The 21,570-nt window shown below is 34.9% G+C and overlaps 2 protein-coding genes across 5 annotated transcripts; one reads left to right on the forward strand and one right to left on the reverse strand.

Annotated features, from left to right (window-relative positions):
- The first annotated feature begins 3,627 nt into the window (after positions 1–3,627).
- On the forward strand, positions 3,628–14,693 carry LOC136225519 (nudix hydrolase 26, chloroplastic). Of its 2 annotated transcripts, none has more exons than XM_066013571.1 (6): positions 3,628–3,912; positions 3,989–4,039; positions 5,054–5,146; positions 13,474–13,568; positions 14,041–14,155; positions 14,421–14,693. In XM_066013571.1, exons 1-6 carry the CDS (start codon positions 3,661–3,663, stop codon positions 14,484–14,486), a joined length of 672 nt encoding a protein of 223 aa, XP_065869643.1. In that variant the 5' UTR covers positions 3,628–3,660; the 3' UTR covers positions 14,487–14,693. The 2 variants fall into 2 exon arrangements, with proteins under 2 accessions (XP_065869643.1, XP_065869644.1); XM_066013572.1 differs by having other exon boundaries at positions 3,628–3,879.
- LOC136225518 (uncharacterized) lies at positions 11,386–20,517 on the reverse strand. 3 transcript variants are annotated; one of them, XM_066013569.1, is made up of 2 exons: positions 18,755–20,517; positions 11,386–11,435 (listed from the first exon to the last, which is right to left on the reverse strand). In XM_066013569.1, exons 1-2 carry the CDS (start codon positions 20,178–20,180, stop codon positions 11,401–11,403), a joined length of 1,461 nt encoding a protein of 486 aa, XP_065869641.1. In that variant the 5' UTR covers positions 20,181–20,517; the 3' UTR covers positions 11,386–11,400. The 3 variants fall into 3 exon arrangements, with proteins under 3 accessions (XP_065869641.1, XP_065869642.1, XP_065869640.1); XM_066013570.1 differs by lacking the exon at positions 11,386–11,435 and adding an exon at positions 17,797–17,933 and having other exon boundaries at positions 18,755–20,516; XM_066013568.1 differs by lacking the exon at positions 11,386–11,435 and having other exon boundaries at positions 18,452–20,516.
- Positions 20,518–21,570: the final 1,053 nt, after the last annotated feature.

A 21,570-nucleotide genomic window follows, 5' to 3' on the forward strand; every position in this document is an offset into this window, starting at 1 on the left:
CTCCGAGTTTCAAAAAGAAAATCAAGTTGGAGAGGTTAAAATAGATGAATTTACATTTATGTATGTGTTGATTCAACCTCATTTAACTTTCGAATGTCCATGCAAGCAAAAAACAATCCAAAATATCTATTCAACTTGTCTAATAGATACAACCAAATATTACTCGTACTCTCAATCACTAAATCTCAACTCAACTCATTTAATTGAAAACCATATTTCTCCAGGGAGAGATATGCTCAATCTCCCTAGCTAACAATGTATGGACAATGCAACCAAAAAATACGATATTATCCAAATCCATAAGATGTCTGAAACATCTACTTTCGAAAGTTATTAGTTGTGAGGGCATCAATTTACTTTGCAACTCAATCATCATCTTAATGTCACCTCTTACGGTTATTGTCCTTTTTGAACCCAAGCTCTAATGATACTTGAATTGTACACCACTATCTGCTTTTAGCTTGACAACTATACTCTATAAAAATGAAAATAATTTGCATTTCAGATAATATAATTGAATTTCAGACAATATAATTACATTTCATAAAATATAATTACATTTTAGATAAAATAGAAACTATTCGCATTTAATTTATATAGTCGCATTTAACTAAATGCGAAAGCAAACAATTCATATTTATCCTAAAAACGTGATTCAAAAACTAAATATAGATATCATTTGATGTATTGGGTACCGCATTTGTATATATGAGACTCCATTTTTTAAAAAAGGTTCGTATATCATCATGGTAATTGCTTATGGATATATGCGAATCCCATTTACTGAAAAGGGATTCACATATCATCATAGTAGTCACATTTGGATATATATAACTCCCTGGTTAATGGTTTAGGGGTTTATCCACTCGCATTTTATGAAATGCGATGTAAAATCATCATATCGAATAGTGGCAGAACAACTTTTTTCGCTATAAATCATATGTTGTAAACCATATATACAACCCAAATGAGTTTGAAAATCATCATTATAACCATTAAACACTAAACGTTAACCCTAACCAAACATAACACATTCAATCCACGCAAAAACCCTTAAACCTATCTGAAATAAACAATGCGAAAACAAACAAATGGAAGGAAAATAACTTTGATTTCGTTTTATCCTCAAGTTTCTTCTTTCCAAATTTGGCCATCTTTCGCCGTTCGTTTGGTAGTAGTCACAAATGGCCAGATTTCGCAATGGAAATGAGAATGAGAAGGGTTTGGAGAGAAATAAGGGTGTTATGAGTATTCTGAAAATGGAAGAGTCTAGTTTGGTAGCATTTACCTAAATGAGTTTAAATATGTAAATGAACCTCCTCATTGAGTTAGTTTTTAAAATTTTCCTAAAAATTAAGTAAGCAATAAGTATTATTTTGGCTGAAGTGACTTTCCAGTTTAGGACTAAGGCCCTGTTCTTTATCACTTAATTTCAGTAACAATCAGTTCAGTTCAGTTCAATTCAGTTCAGTTCAGTTCAGTTCAATTCAGTTCAGTTCAGTTCAGTTCAGTTCAGTTCAATTCAGTTCAATTCAGTTCAATTCAATTCAATTCAGTTCAGTTCAGTTTAGTATTCAGTTTCAGTATTCAGTTTCAGCATCCAGTTTCAGCATTCAGTTTCAGCATTCAGTAATTTATCATTATTTATTATATTATAATAATAATTATTATTATTTATCTATAATTTATCATTATTTATTATTATTATATATTATTATTATTATTTATACTTTATCATTATCTATAAATTAGATAAAAGTCAAGAAATGATAGTTTATTAAATTATATATCGTTTAATAAAAAAAAATAAAACTAAAGTATGCATCCATATTTAAAAATTAGGAATTGCATCCATATTATGAATTATTTCTAAAATTTACCAAATTTATCAATGTTAGGAATAAAATTGCACTATTTTAGACGTTAGGGGTAAAATTACTCCTGACCCAAAACGTTATGTTTGCACTTTAACCCTTAATTAGAATAAAAAGTTAAGAGTTTATATTCATATGAAAATTTGTATTTAATTTCACAGGCTTTAAATTATATGTAAATTTGTGTTTGTATGTAATTTGTATTTTTAATTTAAATTAGACTCATTTTTATTTAATTTCATAGGCTTTTATCGAGTTAAGATGTTATCAAACCGAGCTTTTATTTGATATTCAATTTAGTTTTATCTTTAATAATATATTTATTTATTATTGATATTATTAAATTTATTAGAACCATTATTATTATTATTATTATTATTATTATTAGTTTATTAATGTCCAATATTATCATTAAAATTATTTTAAAGTCTAATATCATCATTATTGTTAAGTTCGGTATAATTCAGTTAAGTTCAGTAGCATTCAGTTAAATTCAGTTCAGTTCAGTTCAGTATTCAGTAGCATTCAGTTCAGTTCAGTTCAGTTCAGTTCAGTTCAGTTCAGTTTTTTTCAGCGATAAAGAACAGAGCCTAACTCAGATAGAATATTTATAACACTAAAATGTTGTTTGGTTCATAGAATGGAATAGAATTATTATTCTTTAGGAATAGAATAGGAGAAAATGTAATAGCTATTTTTTAGGAATATTTATTCCTACGTTTGGTTAAAAAAATGAAATAAATTGGAATAACTAGTTTTATAAGTTAGAAGACATTTTTATCCTCAAATTTAATTTTTTAGTTATTTTAAAATTTTAATTATACCAATATATTATTTAAATATATATTAGTTCAAAACGGTAAAAAAATATGAAAAACACACAAAAAAAAAAACATAAAAATGTAAAAAAATATATTAAAAACAAGGCCTAATACTTCCCCAGCCCCATTAACTTGTCCAAATTGGTCATTTTGCCCCCTCAACTCATCGAATGTCCTATTTACCCCATTAACTCCATAAAAGTGGTATTTCTCACCCCTCAACTTGTCCATTTCTCCCCCCAACTCATAGAATGTTCTATTTACCCCCTTAACTCCATAAAAGTGGCATTTTTCGCCCCTTACAATCCGTTATCGAAGCCTAAATTGATAATTTTTTTTAAACGTTAAACCTATATTTATGCTATTTTATAAGTAAAACCTAAATTGATATTTCCCCAAAAATCATAGGCCTATTTTGGTACATTATTCTTATATATAATGTATTTAAGTTGTTTATATTAACGTGCTTGTTCTTTGTATTTTTTATTCGTTCTTTCTCTTTTCAACTTTTTTGACTATTATAGAGGGATAAGAAATACCATTTTTATGGAGTTAAGAGGGTAAATAGGACCATAAGTGGTGAGAAATACCACTTTTATGGAGTTAAGATGGTAAATAGGATATTCGATGAGTTGAGAAGGGGTAGAATGACAAATTTGGACAAGTTAATGGGGTGAGAAATACCATTTTTATGGAGTTGAGAAGGGGTAGAATGACAAATTTGGACAAGTTAAGGGGGTGAGAAATACTATTTTTATGGAGTTAAGGGGGTAAATAGGACATTCGATGAGTTGGTGAGGTAAAATGACCAATTTGGATAAGTTAAGAGGGCTGGAGAAGCATTACACCTAAAAACAAAATAAAAAATAGAAAATGGTGAAGTCACACGTGCTGCACGTGATTGAGATGGGGGAATAACCAAGTCTAGAAAAGCCAACTCTAATAAAGCATGGAGAAAAGAAAAAATGGCATTTTGCCGATTTTATTCGTCTCCATTTAATCCTGCCTCGCTTCTCACTCTTTCCAAATCCACTTCATCCTTCCTGAATTGTCCCTATAATTTCTCCAAATTCACCAATGTGCCACCTCTAGAATCCCATATTCCTCCGAGTAATTTCGTATTTAGGACTCTCTGCTTATCTTCATCATCCATGGAATCTGCTCCGGAAGGTTACAGAAAAAATGTGGGTATCTGCATTATCAATCCATCTAAAAAGGTTAGTCTACTTGGGATTTTCATTCTATTATGTATATCATTCTCAGCTTGGCATTTTATTTACATGAATTGTGCAGATATTTGCTGCTTCAAGGCTAGATATACCTGATGCTTGGCAAATGCCTCAGGTGATTTTTGGATTATCCTTCGTAATTCTAGTGTCTATTGGCTTGTTTTTCAACTGGCTTTTCTGTTTTAGCCATGCTTGTTAATCTGGATTTCTGAATCCTCATTATTTATCAAGGATCAATAAGCGCAAGTGTGATTAACTATACAAAGAGACCTTTTTTTTACATGGGGAAAAAGCAGTATACAGTTCAATATTAAGTTTTTGGAATATATTATTGGTCAGATTTATAATGATTTGTGTTTATTTATTGACTAATTGATATTTCATTTGGAAGTGATTTTTTCTTTCTTTCTTTAGGTTAACAGTTTGATTTTAATCTCAGATTTAGGAAAGGGATGGGAGATTTTCTTTTTGTTTTTCTTTTCTTTTGGAGGGCCAAGATCATGATGGAGAAGGCACTGGTAAACTCCACATGTAGCATGTGTTTCAGTGTTTTACTAATTAGCTGTAGCCACCACCACGGTGGTGGTAGCAGGCCATTTTTCTTGGGGAGCCTAGTAATAAGTTATTGGCCACTAACCTTGTCCCGCAACATAGAGCAGGAAGATTTGTCTAATTCAATGATGTTGGTCACTGATTGTTGTTCTTTTTTTTTTTTTTTGAAAGCTGGTCACTGATTGTTCAGTTCACCACCTTGCTGTTGCCATTGCCGTTCATCCCGAGTGAGGTGAGAAAGGCACTAAATGTGTGAGTGAAGTGAAAGAGGCAGCAAATGCGACATAGAAGGTCTAATTATCTAGTTGTTGGGGTCAATTGGAAAATATTTAATATGAACCATATAAAATTGCAAAACTATACGTATAGTCCTAGAAGGGGAAAAAAGGAACTAAGCTAGCACCACACCCACTGAGCTGTTCCCTGGTGGTTTTATAAATTCTGAAGGAACTTACAAGCCTGCTAACGCTACTTACCTTTGGGTTTTTTAGTATAAGAATGTTATACAACTTGGCTTGACGCTTTCTTTCCAAAAGTTCTACTTCATTAAAGATGATTTACACAAATTGTGAAACAGGGAGGGATAGATGAGCATGAAGATCCGAAAACTGCAGCCATCAGGGAACTAAAAGAAGAGACAGGGATTAGCTCAGCAGAAGTTCTTGCAGAGGTATGTCTTTATACTATATAACGATTCAATAAATACAAAGCTTTAAGAAATGAAGAATGTATATTAGTGGAATTGGAATCGTGAACAATGAATAAAGGAATAGAACTAGATAAAGTGACACACATGTGTGATGTGGCCCCTGAATCTATTATCCAGATATCAGAATCTGAAGTAAAATTGTGAGGATAAGGGTTACCTGCAAATCCTGAAATGCACAAATTTGCCATTTCATTGTTGTTCTTGGAATTCACATACTTATGAAATTCCTTTTGGAACATCTTAGAAAACATTGCAGATTGATCTATATCTTCTTCACTATCAATCTGACCAGCAAGATGTGCTTGATGTTTCTTTCCACTGTAATTCCCATTCTTCTTCTTAGGCTTATACCAATCCGGATATCCCTTGAGTTGGAAGCATGTATCCTTAAGATATGTCCTTATTTCTTGCCATGACTGCAAACCATATCTTCTTTCCCTTTCCCTTCTTTTGTTAACTGTTTGCTTCCAGAACTAGAAGCATAATTTCCTAACTCAAACTTCTCTGCAACCATACTCACATTCTGTTTTTGGTGCTCCATTTTTTTTAATCATAACATAAGCTTTATTGACGGATGGTAAGGGATCAAGCATCAATATTTGATCTCTGATACTATCATACACATCACTAAGTCCCATCAAGAATTGCATTACATGATCTGCCTCTATCATAGCAATTATAGGACGCAAAGTAGAACCACATTCACAAGCCATAACAGGATTCCATTCGGTTAAATCCTCCCATAATTTCATCTTAGTGTAAATACACACAAACAGACAATTCTCTTGTATAAGACTATTAAGTTCTTTCTTGATTTGATAAATCAATGGACCATTTGATTCATCAAAGGCTTGTAATTGAGCGTAAAACCCAAGATAAAACCATATTATCACAGCGCTTCCATTTCTTATGCAACGTTGAACCAGGAATTGATGGTTGCAAATCATCGCGAAGCACAAAATCGAGTTTATCCTTAACTGATAAACTAATCTTAATAGCACGTTTCCAAGAAAGATAATTTCAAGAAGTTAATTGAACACTTACAAGTGAGAGACCAGGATTATCACTATTGTGTAATCCATGAGTAAACTGTCAGATTCATCATGTTGAGATTCTAAAATCTTTTCTTTGTTGCGATTGTTCCTGCCATTGATCTTTTTCTTTTTGTGATTGCTGGAACATTGATTATCAGACATTTCCAGTTCATCTTCTTCCAATTCCAGATCCTCTTCAATATGATTATTGAAATCATTCTTGCGATTATTTCTGGGCTTTTTTGTCATTTTGATAATGCGGAATGCTCTGATACCATATAACGATTCAATGAATACAAAGCTTTAAAAAAATGAAGAATGTATATTAATGGAATTGGAATTGTGAACAATGAATAGAGGAATAAAACTTGATGATCAGCTCTGTTCAATGAGATTACATTTATACTAGAAACTGTAACTGCTATTTAACCATAGTTAGTTAACCATTCATACTGGTTAGTTAACCATAGCTGTAACTATAAGCTAACTAACAAGCTTAACTTGTTAATCTTTACATACTACCCCTTATATTGTTTCTTTTTCTGATGCCATTCATTAAAATTCTGTTTTCAAGGGAAAGAGCAAGTGAAGATGTTCAGGGTGTAATATAGACGTCCATTGTATGGGAAAGTGAATGATGCGTTTCTTGCATTACTCTATATTGTGTGATAATTCTGATCAAAATTCTCTAGTTCACAAGATTGACCATACATTCTACTCTCTAGTGTAAGGGATTTTAATATAAAAGTAGCTTCAGTAAGTTTCCACGAAACCTTGTTTTTTCTCTTAGTATTTCCGTGTTCTTTTATATTTCTTTATTTTTTTCCTAACCCACCCCTCACCTATGTCCCAATTAAATGAATCCACACTTTCGCAAAACTTAATTCTTCTAAGAAAATTCTACCAAACTCTATGTCATACAGAAAGAAACATATATCCAAATCTCCAAATAGCCTTCTTTGTGACCAACCGCAAATGATTTTTTTTTATCTTAAATTGTTTGATAAATATGACTAGAATTATATCCTTTACATTCTTTGTCAACATCCAAGCTAATTCTTTTGCATTGGCCTTTTCTTCAAATCCCTAAGTGTGGTTTTGTGAATAATCGTATGTTTATTCATCAAAAGAATAACCTATTTATAGGCAGATTACAAATGTACAGATAACCTAGGTTAACTAATCTCCTAAAAATCAGGAACTAATTTCCTAACAATCAGCAATATACAAAATAAGATAATCTCTAATTAGTTAGTATCCTTAAGGGATAAATACCAAATAACTAAAAGATATTTACATAAATCTACACTCCCCCTCAAGCTGGGTTATGTATATCATACATTCCCAGCTTGCACACTAGTTCATCAAAAATAGTCCTAGGAAGAGCTTTGGTAAGAATGTCGGCAGTTTGCAGTTTTGATGGAGTATAGATAGTCTGAATTGTGGAATTTTCAATCTTCTCAGTGATGAAGTGTCGATCTATCTCAATGTGTTTTGTTGTGTCGTGTTGAACTGGATTTTTAGCGATACTGATGGCAGCTTGATTATCACAAAGCATTTTTATAGGTTCTCCTGCAAAGAGATTCAGTTCACTCAATAATCTTTTTAGCCAAATCCCTTCACAAATACCAAGAGCTAGAGCTCTAAATTCTGCTTCAGCTGAACTTCTAGAAACTACTGATTGTTTCTTACTTCTCCATGTCACTAGATTACCCCAAACGTAAGAGCAATATCCTGTAGTACTCCTCCTAACTTTCTTATCTCCTGCCCAGTCTGCATCAGTGTAGACTTTGACATCTCTGCAATCATTTTTCTTGAATAGAAGCCCTTTGCCAGGATCCATCTTGAGGTACCTTAAGATTCTAGTAACTGCTTCCATGTGTTCTTCGGTAGGATTGTTCATGTATTGACTGACGACACTAACCGAGAAACCAATATCAGGTCTGGTATGAGATAGATAGATCAAGCGACCAACTAATCTTTGATATCTTCCTTTGTCCACCGGTGTTGTATTTATTTCTAACCCAATTTTCTTATTGGAGTCCATTGGAGTTGAGACTGGTTTGCATCCAAGCATTCCTGTTTCCTTTAGTAAGTCTAGGACATACTTGCGTTGAGAAACAAAGATGCCATGCTTTGATCGAGCAAATTCCATGCCAAGAAAGTATCTAAGACTTCCAAGATCTTTAATCTCGAATTCCTTAGATAGGAAGTCTTTCAATCTTTCAATCTCTTCCTTGTAATCACCTGTCATTATTATGTCATCTACATAAACAATTAGGATAGCTATCCTTTTATCAGATGAAAATTTCACAAAGTGTGATCTGCTTGACATTGAGTGTACCCATTTTGAGTGATTGATTTAGTGAATCTACTAAACCATGCCCGTGGAGATTGTTTAAGGCCATACAAAGATTTCTTGAGTTTGCAAACTTTTCCCTGGTTTGAAGAGTTCTCGAAACCTGGCGGAATGTCCATATAAACTTCTTCTTCAAGGTCACCGTTCAGGAAGGCATTCTTCACATCAAATTGGTGTAGGGGCCAGTCTTTATTTGCAGCAAGAGATAGTAATACACGAATAGTGTTGAGCTTTGCAACAGGAGCAAATGTTTCTTGATAATCAATTCCGTAGGACTGAGTGAATCCTTTAGCAACAAGGCGAGCTTTAAACCTCTCAATACTACCATCTGCTTTGTATTTGACTGTAAAGACCCACTTGCAACCCACTAATCTTTTTCCAGGTGGTAGATTTGTGATTGTCCATGTGTTGTTTTTTAGCAAAGCATCAATCTCATTTTGAACCGCTTCTTTCCAGTGTGAATCACTTAGTGCCTCTTGAATAGTGTGAGGAATCTGTATATTATCAATGGTGGAGACAAAAGCATGATAGGATGGTGATAATATTTTATAGGAAACAAAATTGCCAATAGGATGTTCCGTACATTTACGAACTCCAGCAGATCTGAATCATCATTTATTTGAGCAATATTATCAAGGTCAGAATTACTTAAACCTGAATGAGCCTCTGAAAGAGAATTCGGTTCCGATTCATGACGGTCCTCTGGATGTGTTATGTGCTCTATATCGTTACCAGATTTTTTCTTTCTTGTATAGACAAGAGTTTCTCTGTTTTCTGGTTCTTGATGAGGGGCAAGGATCATAGATGGACTTGTCAAAGATGGACCTAAGGATTGGGAACCTAAGGGATTAGACTGAGGACTAGATAAACCTTGATTTTCTGTGACTTGAGAGGTGGAGGGACCCTCATGATAAATGCCAATAAATGGAGTGTTGATACTTGGAGCAGTATCCCAAATATGAGATTCACTAGTATTCTCCCCCTGAATCTCATTTTTATAGTAAGCCTGATTCTCAAAAAATGTGACATCCATAGAATTATATATTTTCCGAGTGATAGGAGAATAACATTTATAACCTTTTTGATGAGAGGAATAGCCAATAAAAATGCACTTGATAGATTTGGGATCTAACTTACTACGATTTTGAGAAGGAAGATGAATGAAGGCTGTACAACCAAAGACCTTAGGATCAAGAAGAGTTATGAACCTCGTGTGAGGGAATGATTTCATGACAGTGTGACACGGAGTTTGAAAATTGAGTACACGAGAAGGCATACGGTCATAGTTATTAAAGGCGCATGGCGCACTAAGGCGCAAAGGGTCCTGGAGCCTTGGCGCATGGCGCACGGCGATGGCGCGCGCCATAGCGACACAAGGCGCACCGACAAAAATAAAAATTATAAAACTATTAAACTAACATAAAAATGCAATGAATACTAAATCATGAAAATATCTTAAGCATAAATAAATTTAAAATGCAAAATAAACCCCATATTAGCAAACTTTAAAGTTGAATACTAATTCCTAAGTTCTACTCCTAATCAAAACTCTCCAAATCCATCACTCCTCATCATCACTATCACACTCCTCATCTAAAGCGTCATCATCAAACTGATCCTCTTCATCCTCATCAACAAACTCAGTTTCTTCTTCCTCCTCATCTCGAACAACTACATGGGCTTTTCCTCGATCCTTGGAAGATGATACTTTAGCCTTTTTTCCTACTCTTCTAGTGTTATATGCAATCTCTTCAACTCCAGCAGCCTTACCAACTAAACCCCATGTTAGAGTTTCATCTTCAACTCTTCATGACTCTGTCTCTTCGTCTTCTAATTAGTTTAAAACGTATAATCTCTCTCCTCTTTAATACTTTTTGTTAATAGAACATGTGCTTCATCCCAGATATATAAAAAAACTGCCCATAACTGCCTCTAACTGCCAAGGCGCGCCTTGGTGCGCCTTTGGCAATTGCATTTGGCGCAAAATGGCGCACCAGGCGCGCGCCATGGCGATTGCGCCTCGCCATGGGGCTGCCATGGCGCTAAGGCCTGCGCCTGGTGCGCCATGCGCCATAGGCGCGCCTCAGGCGCGCCTTTAATAACTATGCATACGGTTAATAAGATAGGTAGCTGTCAGGACAGCTTCTCCCTAGAGATATTTGGGAACTTGAGTAGAAAACATGAGAGAACGAGCAACTTCTAAGAGATGTCTATTTTTCCGTTCGGCAATCCCATTTTGCTGTGGAGTATTGACACAAGAGCTCAAGTGTATAATACCCTCTTGGGTGAGATAGGAACCAAGAATGGAATTGAAGAAATCTTTAGCATTGTCGGTCTTGAGGATTTGTATTTTAGTGTGAAACTGAGTTTGAATCATAGAGTGAAAATTCCTAAAAATTTCACTAACTTCTGATTTTGTTTTCATGAGGAATACCCAAGTTAATCTAGAATGATCATCTATAAAAGATACAAACCATTTCTGTCCCGCAATAGCATTTACACGGGAAGGGCCCCACACGTCACTATGAATCAATGAAAATGGTTTGGATGATTTATATGGTAGTCTAGGATAGGTATTTCGAGTATGTTTTGCAAGTTGACAGATTTCACAGCAAAAGGAGTTTGGATTTTTATTAATAAATAAGGAAGGAAACATCTTTGACAAATACAAGAAATTTGGATGACCAAGACGATAATGCCATAACATAATATCACTATCTTTATTTGAAATAGACTCATTATTTAAAGAGAACAAACTGAACTTCTGAGCTGTTCCAATTGGTGGAGTGTGATCTTGTAGGATATAGAGCCCAGAACACATCTTAGCACTGCCAATCATCTTCCCCGAATCCAATTCCTGAAACACACACAGATTTGAATAAAACTTAGTCACACAATTGAGATCACGAGTAAATTTACTGATAGATAGTAAATTACAGTCTAGTTTCGGCACATAAAGAACAGATGTGAGAGTTAGATTCTGATTTATTTTTACTGAACCCAAGCCCTCAACCTTAGATGATGTACCGTCGGCAATTTTCACTGTATGATGTTCTGAGCTCGGGTGAAACTCAAAAAAAATATTTGCATCACCTGTCATATGATATGATGCTCCAGAATCAAGGATCCAAGGATTAGTAGGTCTTTTATTGACAACAAGAGCTACTGAATGATTACCTTTCATGGCTAACAGCCCTGTACCAGGTGTAGTTATGTTGGACTGACTCAGGAGTTTCTGAAGTGCCTCTAACTGTGCTTTAGTAAACGGTGATGAATCAGATCCACTTTCTGTTCCTTCAGCAATGATACTTGAAGTGGCAGCAGTATGTCCATGAATTTCCTTGTCTTTCCATGACCTGGGCTTCCAATCTGCTGGCTTTCCATGAATTTTCCAGCATGTTTCCTTGAAATGTCCAAGCTTACGACAATGATCACACCATGGACGTCCCTTCTGCTGTCGATTAAATTGGTTGGTACCTTGGAATTGTCCTCGGGCAGCAAGGGCAGAGGAGTCCTGAGCAGCTGGAAGGATAGAAGAGCCCATCATGACTTTCTTCCTGCTTTCTTCATGTCGAACCTCTGAGAATGCTTCTTTGACTTGAGGAAGTGGCTTGGTACTCATGATTCTACTCCTGACTGCATCAAGATCCTTATTGAGGCCATGGAGAAACTTGAACATTCTCTTTTTCTCCACAATGCTCCTGTATAGAGTAGTATCTACAGGGCACTTCCAAGAGTAGGATTCGAACAGATCCAGTTGTTGCCAATAGCGTGTAAGAGTGTTGAAGTATTGAGTGACTGAGGTATCTTCTTGGCGGAGATCATAGAGAGCAGCCTCAATTTCGAATAATTCTGATGTATTTTCAGAACTTGAATAAGAATCTTTTACAGCATCCCATAGTTCTTTAGCTGTAGCGTACAAGAGAAAATTTTCTCCAATCTCATTACTCATGGAACTAATCAGCCATGACTTAATCATGTGATTATCAGCTTTCCAAGTTTTGTACTTTGGATCATCAGTTTTTTGGAGCAACTACCTCTCCGGTGAGGTATTCCTCTTTCCCTTTTCCACCGATATACATCATCACAGATTGTGACCATTGGAGATAGTTGTGGCCATTGAATTTGTGGCTGGTAACCAGAGAAGCAGCCTCGGTACCGTGAGATGAAGAGCCAACTATGAGAGGTGGGTTCGAGATTAAGGAGGGATGGGAGGCTGTGTCTTTTTCTGTTGCCATGGTGTTTTAGGTTAAGAGCGGCTTGAGAAAGAGGAGAAGAACGGCTGCTTTAGGTTAACACCAGGAAGGACGGCTGCTTTAGGTTAAAAAAAAACGCTGGAGAAAGATACGATTAGAGTAAAGAGATCTCTGATACCATGTGGTTTTGTGAATAATCGTATGTTTATTCATCAAAAGAATAACCTATTTATAGGCAGATTACAAATGTACAGATAACCTAGGTTAACTAATCTCCTAAAAATCAGGAACTAATTTCCTAACAATCAGCAATATACAAAATAAGATAATCTCTAATTAGTTAGTATCCTTAAGGGATAAATACCAAATAACTAAAAGATATTTACATAAATCTACACTAAGTTATCACTGAAAATTGTTTGATATGCTTGAATGCCTCCTTTGCTCACCTTTTCCTTAGCTTTACTAGTCGCTATGGTTCCTCACAGAAGCACATAAGAAAGCTAGATTTCCTTCCTTATGCCAATTTTTGATGTGATCTAATCTGATATGATACTATTTTTATCATCATAAGAGAGAACCCTTCTATTGTAATTTTAACAATTGCAACTTCTTTGGGTCTTGTTCCAAATCCATGTTTGACTTGTAGTTTATTTTACTCAATTCATAATGTACATGGGTACTGTTGTCAATTTGCAGGCACCTAATTGGTTAACATATGACTTTCCACCAGAGGTTAGAGAAAAACTGAAAATTCAATGGGGATCTGACTGGAAAGGTCAAGCACAGAAGTGGTGAGCATATTGTAGTGATGCATACTATCTTGGATTGAAATCTTAGCTTGGTTTGACCAAATTAAGGTCTATCACTTCACTTCACCCGTGGATTGACATATTATTAGGTTGATGTTTCACAAAACATAATTTTAAACTCCTAAACTCTACATTTCCGTACTTGGATCCTCAATTTCAATTTTGTCCTATTAAGTTTTTAAACTTTAAGCGTCTATGATACTGAAGCCCTCAGCTTTACTTTTGGTCTATTGAACCCCTAAATTTTATAATTGAAACTTATTGAGCTCAATATTTTTTTCTTTCTTTTTGTCAACTCTATCACATGTCGTCTTTTATGGTGCATCCGCATTATTTGTGTTAAAAATGACTCAGATAGATTTCAATTATAAAGTCCAGAACCTTAATAGCACCAATAGTATCTTTTCATTCTACATTCAGTTCTACTTTATTGAATTGACACATGCAACGACAGGTTTCTTCTTAAATTCACTGGGAAAGAGGATGAAATAAATCTTTTGGGTGATGACACTGAAAAACCCGAATTTGGCGAATGGTCATGGATGTCACCAGAACAAATAATTGACCGTGTAAGTGTTATATTAACATTTATTTTAACTGTTGGATTTGAAAGAATTTTTGTTGGTAGGATTTAACATGAATAATTTGTGAATAATGTAATCCAACATTGACATGAAAGTTGAAACAAAAACAAGTAAAGCAAAATGCTGCCCAAAGAATCAAAGAATGATGTCAGATTTAGGAGGATGAGACGTTTTATAGCAACTGTAATTATATAAATTTGGCATTCTATAATCAAATTGAACATTTTCATAATCCTTCATTTTCTTGCAGGCTGTAGATTTCAAGAAACCTGTTTACAAGGAGGTTTTGACAGCTTTTGCTCCTCATCTCGAATAGAAGATGAAGCTTCATTATGTTGAAACAACTGAGATCAAGGAAACATAAACAAAGACTGCAACTCTAATAAGATACTCGCGGTATGATAGGTAGCATTTATAACCTTCAAAATTCTGTATTTTTTTTTAGGGAAAAGTACAAAAATAAACCTTGTTCGATCGGCACCCTTGTGGTTTAAAAATTTACAAAATGGTACATTGAGGTTCATTCCGTTAGCAAACACAATTCCAAATTGACTAACGTCCTCTTATTTCTCTTCCGATGGATGTGAGAAATTTTAATATATTCGAAGTCCTTCATGGACGCTCCTTATCAGCAACCAGAAAGGCTTATGAATCAGACACTTCTGGTTTATGCTGCTAACTTTTGTTTCCAATAAGGCGAACATAGATGGCTTATACAAGCATAACATATATTTAAGGTGGAGGCGAGTGGTCTTATTCGTTGCACCTCAGACATTCCAAAATAAAAAAAATCTATAAAAGCAACAAAACTGTAAATGAGACGATTGCCATGTGGAAGAGACTTACTGGAATGACTTGGTACTCGGACCAGCTCGAGGGGTTACAGATCCATTTGTAGGTCCTCTAATCTTTCTTTCCAGCCCTTTCTATTTTTCTTATGCTTTGATGGTGCGTGGAATCAAGTTGGGAGGTTTACTCATGTCTTTCCAAATGGTTTTTGCCACATTTGCTGTTGGTTGAGGAGCCCTTGTAGCTAAGCCATTACCCAGACTGTTCTCCTTTTGCTTGTCTTGATAAACAGCTTATTCTTCCATTTGTAGCATATCAAATCGAGAGCCCATGTTACCTCGTTGGCCTTGCTTCGTCACTATTTTACTGTCATTGTTAAGGGCATTGGTTCCTACCGGTTCTGGGGGCTGGTTCTTTGAATTTACAGCAGAGTCGTCTCCTTCAATCTTGGTTTGGTCTGGTTTGCAACTTTCTTTGCCCCAAACTGAGTTGTTTTTGTGTTTATTCTAGTCTAACATGTCATGTCATCCAGGTTCATAATCGTTTGCTACTTCAATTCTTATAATATTATATCAATAGTGGAGATATTAATATTATTATCTTCCCTTCTAATGACATTGAACTCTAAGTTTCGAAAGTGATAATCCATTCTTCACTAAATAGAACTTTTCAAACACTATGTAAAAGTGTCACTAACATGCACTACTTCACAAAATTGTTCGATCATTTATCAGCATAGTTCACAAATCTCAAAACCACAATTATTGCTCTTCATTGAATTATCTCGAGCCTTATCAATCAATCACAAATGAGAGAAGAGCTTATCTTCAAAGTGAGAATGATTTTCAAGAACATCAATTCCATCAAAATTCACCACCTAGTGCAATTTTCATAATTGTGATGGCAAACATGCTGGATCTCTTTTATAGACATTCTTCTACTAGTTCGGTCTAATTATTCAGTTCGACATATTGCATAAATTTTGTCTCTAAACATCATTTTTCAACGCGTTTGTAAAACACATCATTCTTAGTCACTCCACCCGGTTCATATTATTTGTCACAATTGACCATAAAGAAATGATAATTTGCATTAAATTTATAAAAATCAGACTCAAAATACATTCATTTCTCTTTATTGATTTTTTTTCATTTTCCGTAACATTCATTAAATTATACCACTAAGATGACAAAAAGAGTAAATAATACTAAACTTATTAACAGAGATAAAATAAGGAAAAATTACAAACCTAAAGTAAAAAATAATACGAATGAAGCAAAATCTTCTCTCTAACATATAATTTGAACACGAGGGAATATACTTTTAGCATTTTCATTTAAAAATGTTTTTAATCCATTAAACTTTTCATTTAAATTTTTTTTTAATCCATTAAACTCGTTTTATTATTACAAGTCCCATAATGATATGGAACTATGTCTTGAAAGTGATAACCAATGTAAATACACATGCCTCTACATTTTCCTCTTTCTACTTATAAATTAATTACAAAGAACATGAAATTATTTTCATAGTTGCAACTTATAAATTAATTACGAATAACGTGAAATTATTTTCATAGTTGCAGTAAGTTTTCACATGCCCCGCATTTCACATCCAAAAACCATTTCTTTATTTCTATTCGGTTGTTAATATTTTCTGCATAACATAATTTAACAAACTGCATTATTTTTTAATAGATAAATGAAAATTTAATGAATTTATCACCCTTAAAAGAGATAAAATTGAACTAACTTAAAAATATTAAGATAGAGTTATACTCTAAAAAAAGGTTATATGACAAGGATTCTCGAGCGAAAAAATCACTCAAAACCTCTAATATGATTCTCGGAATTGGACCCTACACGTATTTGAGAGAGGAATGGGGGAATACGTTCCTATCCACTGTGCCTCCATTGCCAACCTTAATGATTTTATAAAGGCAAATCAACATTTGTAATACGTGGATAAATAAAAAATTATAAAAAAACAATTGTCACTCGTCAAAAGTTGTACCATGTCATGTGGCAAAAATTAACAAATCAGTTCATTTTTTTTATCCAAAATGGGTTAAATGTCTATGTGGGAGGAATTTTTTTGTCAAATGATACCACATATCAAATGACAAAATTTTGGATATCACAAGGGTTAAATACGGCTTTAATACAATACGACTTTAATACAATATTGTTAGTAAAGTTGCGTGTTGTAACTAGAAACAGTTCAAATATGAACTTTATGTTGATATGTAGAAGATATGGATGCCATTATAAATAGGTCTTCTAACATAGGAGTTGTGGTGTCTTTTGTCTTAATCCAGCTCAAAGCTTTCTTGATGGCCAAAACTTAACGCTGCAAGACAGGATTCCCTTTGATGGTCACGAAAAAAGGAAGCCAAAGGAAGAGGTTCCTGAGTTCAGAACAAACTAAGACCAATTCCTGTCCAGGAGCTAGAGCCAGGAGTCAATGGAATCGAGCCTTCTCTTTGGAATAGAAAAAAAAGAATAGCTTTTTCCCTTTGCGCATCCCAATTTCCACTGGAGTCAAGGAGATCAGAAACGAAACTAGAGAGCAAATTCAGATCAATGTTATCCCAAATCCAGGAATTTTCACATGCACTTTAATGAGATTCACCGTTAGATATAGGCTTATTAAATCTAAGGTGCATGTGACCAAAACTGGATCCCAAATAATGATGACTTTCCCATTTCCGACTTTACAGATGAGACCCTACTGAAGTAAGTCTCAAGTGAAAGACGAATTATGACTCAATGTAGCTTGGAGACAAGTATTTGGATTTCAGAATTTGAGAAGGGAGAGAGGAAGGATTTTGGATAATTCTCCAATCTTTCTTGCTTGGCCAAGAGAGCTAAATTGAACTCATCGAGACTTTTAAAACCCAATCCGCCTTTAGACTTTGCCAATTCTACCAACAGCACCAGAACTTGTTTAACAATTTGTTAATGTCTTCACGCAACTGAATAGGCATGAGAAAAACACCCATCAAATATGTAAGGATTAATAAGAATTTCTTTACTGGGTCTAGACAAAGCCTTCTCTTTCCAGTTGTTAATAATAATTTACGCATATTAATGATTTTGTTAAACTAGTGAATTATTTCGATAAATTTGTAGAATATGGGACAGAATTAAAACAAGGGTAGCCATGAATGTGGGACAGAAATGAAATTAGGATTGAGTAACCCAGATAGTTCAAAATATAAAAAGGTGAAAGTACAGGTATGACATTACTCGCAGATAACTACCCGTTAACATCCCTAGTTTGATAAAATTCCCATTATTTTATTCACAAATTTCATGTATCAATAGGTAACATATCATTTTATTGCTTTATGATTATGGATTACGTAGGTGCTTTCTAAGAGGCATGAAGACAGCAAGAGTTGATATGAACAAGTAATCTCAAGTTGTAGATATACACAAAAATAAAATCTGTCAAAGTCTATGTGTTGTAGATATGATAAAATGCATATCATTATATGTCTGATTATTGAAGTGGATATATTGAGTAAATTAATGACACAATTTCTAGTCTCTTTATTTGCACCAATGAAAGCATATGCACAAAAATCAGGCAAATTGATTCACGAAACCTTCCTATTCTCTTCATAAAAGACCAAACCTAAACAGGTTAACAACTCATGGAACAAAACTACACTCTGACTATTTGGTGAAACAGAGCAGATGATAATTCAACTTCAACATGAATGAATTAAAGAACGAAAGTCTTACAACATTTTATCAAGTATATCATGTTGTATATGATCGGCGACAATACCTGCAACCACTTTAGGAGAAAATCTAGTAATCATGTCGTTCCTTGCATTCCTTCCTTTGGCCTTAGCTTCATCAACATTAGTCATCACATGCCTCATTAGAAGTCCAAGTTTATCAGCGGATGGTTCAGCCCAGAGATGCCCTTTGAAAGGCCCTTCCATGACTTCACTCATTTTATCCACCGGCAGTGGATAGCTATTATCCGCAGTCAGATACTCTGTTGGCCCAGACCAGTTTGTTGCTATGACTGGTAAAGACATAGACATAGCCTCCACAATAGGCCTCCCCCATCCTTCCCCTCTTGATGGAAGAACAAATGCATCCACAGCCTTGTATAATTTTGGCAAATCGGATTGAGCTATATGAGTATCAATCACATAAATATTTGCAACCGGAACATTATCTTGTCCTACTAAATTGTAATCCTTGACAAACTCCAGAATCTTGTTGCCAAAATCATTATCAGAGTGATATGGATTTGTTAACAAATACAAAGCAACTGGATCACTACTAGAGAACTCATTTAAATATGCTTTCAGCAACACATCCCATCCTTTCCTATACTCCCATTTAAAAACACTAAGAAAAACGAATTCCTTTATCGAATTTCTCTCGCCTAATACCAAACCACCAACCGAGGCAAGATCTAATGCTGCATACCTAGATGGATCAAAGAAGTCAACGTCAATAGGTTGGATAATTTTCACAACCTTAGATTGATCAACCCCACTATGTACAAATGTTGATACATGAAAATCTGTTGGAACCCAAATAGAATCCATTCGATTACATCGCCTTACATGGTCAGGATTGACTCTATCAGTCTCAAACATGGTTCTGCCAATTACAAACATAAAATCTTTATAACCAGTAGGTGGACAAGGAAGGGTTTCAAACAAAGGAGGGTACCAAGCACCTGGTTCACTATGACACAAGACAATAGTTTCATTCATTCTACATTGTGTTTGGTGAAGTTTCATAGCCAAATTCTTCATATCAGAAGGCAAACCCTCCCAAAATTCCAAAGATTCAAGATCACCATGATGCTCAATTTTTAACCTAAATTTGGGTACTTTCATGTGTTCATTAAGAGCTAAAATGTAAGACCAAGCTTCAGAGCTATACCCACCGCCTGAAAGAATGGGGGACATCCAGAAAACACAAGGGGAGGGGAAAGAATTGGAATTGGAATTGGGAGTTTGGGTTTTGGTGGGTTTTTGGATTGGGTAAAGGAACCCTAGAAATTTCTGAAAAGTGGTAGGATACGATGTGACAAGTGATTTTAGGTGGTGAATTTTGATGTAATTAGTGTTGGTGAAACTAAATGAGATTGCTAAGAAGAGAATTAATAGAGAAGATAAGTAAAACAAAATGTGTTTTGATTTTCTTGTAGGATTTGGTGGTTGATTTTGTAGATGGTGATCCATCTTGGAACATAATCAATCTACACGATATAAGAATTGGGGAAAAAAGATTACCAGTGTTTGGATTGGAAGAGATGTTGGCCAGTCGAAGTAGAAATGCAGGCCGCCTCCAGCCATTTTAAACTGGGAGATATACCGGACTCCAATCTCATTTCATATGCCTTCGCTTCGGGTGAGATCATATTCATACTTGTGGATGCATCCAGGGCTAAATTACATTTACAGATTTTGACAAAATCACACTTTGATTGTAGTGTATATCACCTCACCTGTAAATAACGGTCAATCTGGCTGGTTAATATAACACTTCAAGAGCATTAACATCCCAAGAGCATTAACATCCTAACAAAACAAAAAAAAAAAAAAAAAAAGGTTAACAAATGTAGTACTTTTATTTACAAACGAGGTCATTCCTTTACACCACTTGTCAATATCATCGTATAAACATTTTATGTGTATATCAATGTGCGTTTGAATCTTGAAAGTCCACTGATAAACATATAAAAGAAGATTGTTGTCTCACTAATTCATTCTCATGTTTAAAATTAGTTTGAGATAAGATTTGATGATGAACGCAACAGTAAATCAAAGTTGTAATTTAAGCTTAATGATTGGATGGTGTACCTTGAGCTGATCTTACTCTATTTATACCGTGATCAAACTATAGAAGTCAGTTACAAGTTGAGGAGCGGGATGTGATATGTGTCACCTCATAGATGAACATACGTTTGGAAATCGGAGCATGATATTCCTCAAGCCCACTATGCATGTGATTTATGAGATCAGGCGTAATTGATATAACATATGGATCATTGACTGGGTCTTTTGAGACTTCTCGAGTCGAGACCTGCAATACAGAGTCGTCTTGTCCAATTTGGTTGTGGAGGCACCACATGTTATCTTTCCCTGAGTGATGGTGACACGTGTCGAGTTTATATTCATCTAATATCAAATGCTCCCCGTTCTAATTTATCGTTTTTTAGGATGAAAAAATACCGGCTTCGGGAAACGTTGTACTTGTTGATTTCTCAGAAGTTGAAGGAGGGAGAATGATCAATTTTTGGATTTTTTTTTTAAGAAATGGGGGACTGATGAGGAGATTATGCGGACTCATTATGGTTGATTTGCCCATCGATTAGTCTTCTCATAAATGCAACTGTCAGGGCACGTTTTTCTGTGTTTTGAGTGTCTTTCGAGTTCACGGTTGTGATTGTTCGCCATGTGTCGCAATTCCTCATTTTATGAGGGGACGTGTCAGAAACAATTAATGCTCCTTGATCATTATTTATTAGTAATGATGGCGCTCGCCGCTCACTTACTTCACAAGCAGTATAAAAGGAGAAGGATGTTAGAGGAGCCTTTTTTCTTTCCTCGTTCATCTGCTTTCCCTTTT

Source organism: Euphorbia lathyris, chromosome 4, assembly GCF_963576675.1.
Source record: "Euphorbia lathyris chromosome 4, ddEupLath1.1, whole genome shotgun sequence".
Classification (NCBI taxonomy): domain Eukaryota; kingdom Viridiplantae; phylum Streptophyta; class Magnoliopsida; order Malpighiales; family Euphorbiaceae; genus Euphorbia; species Euphorbia lathyris.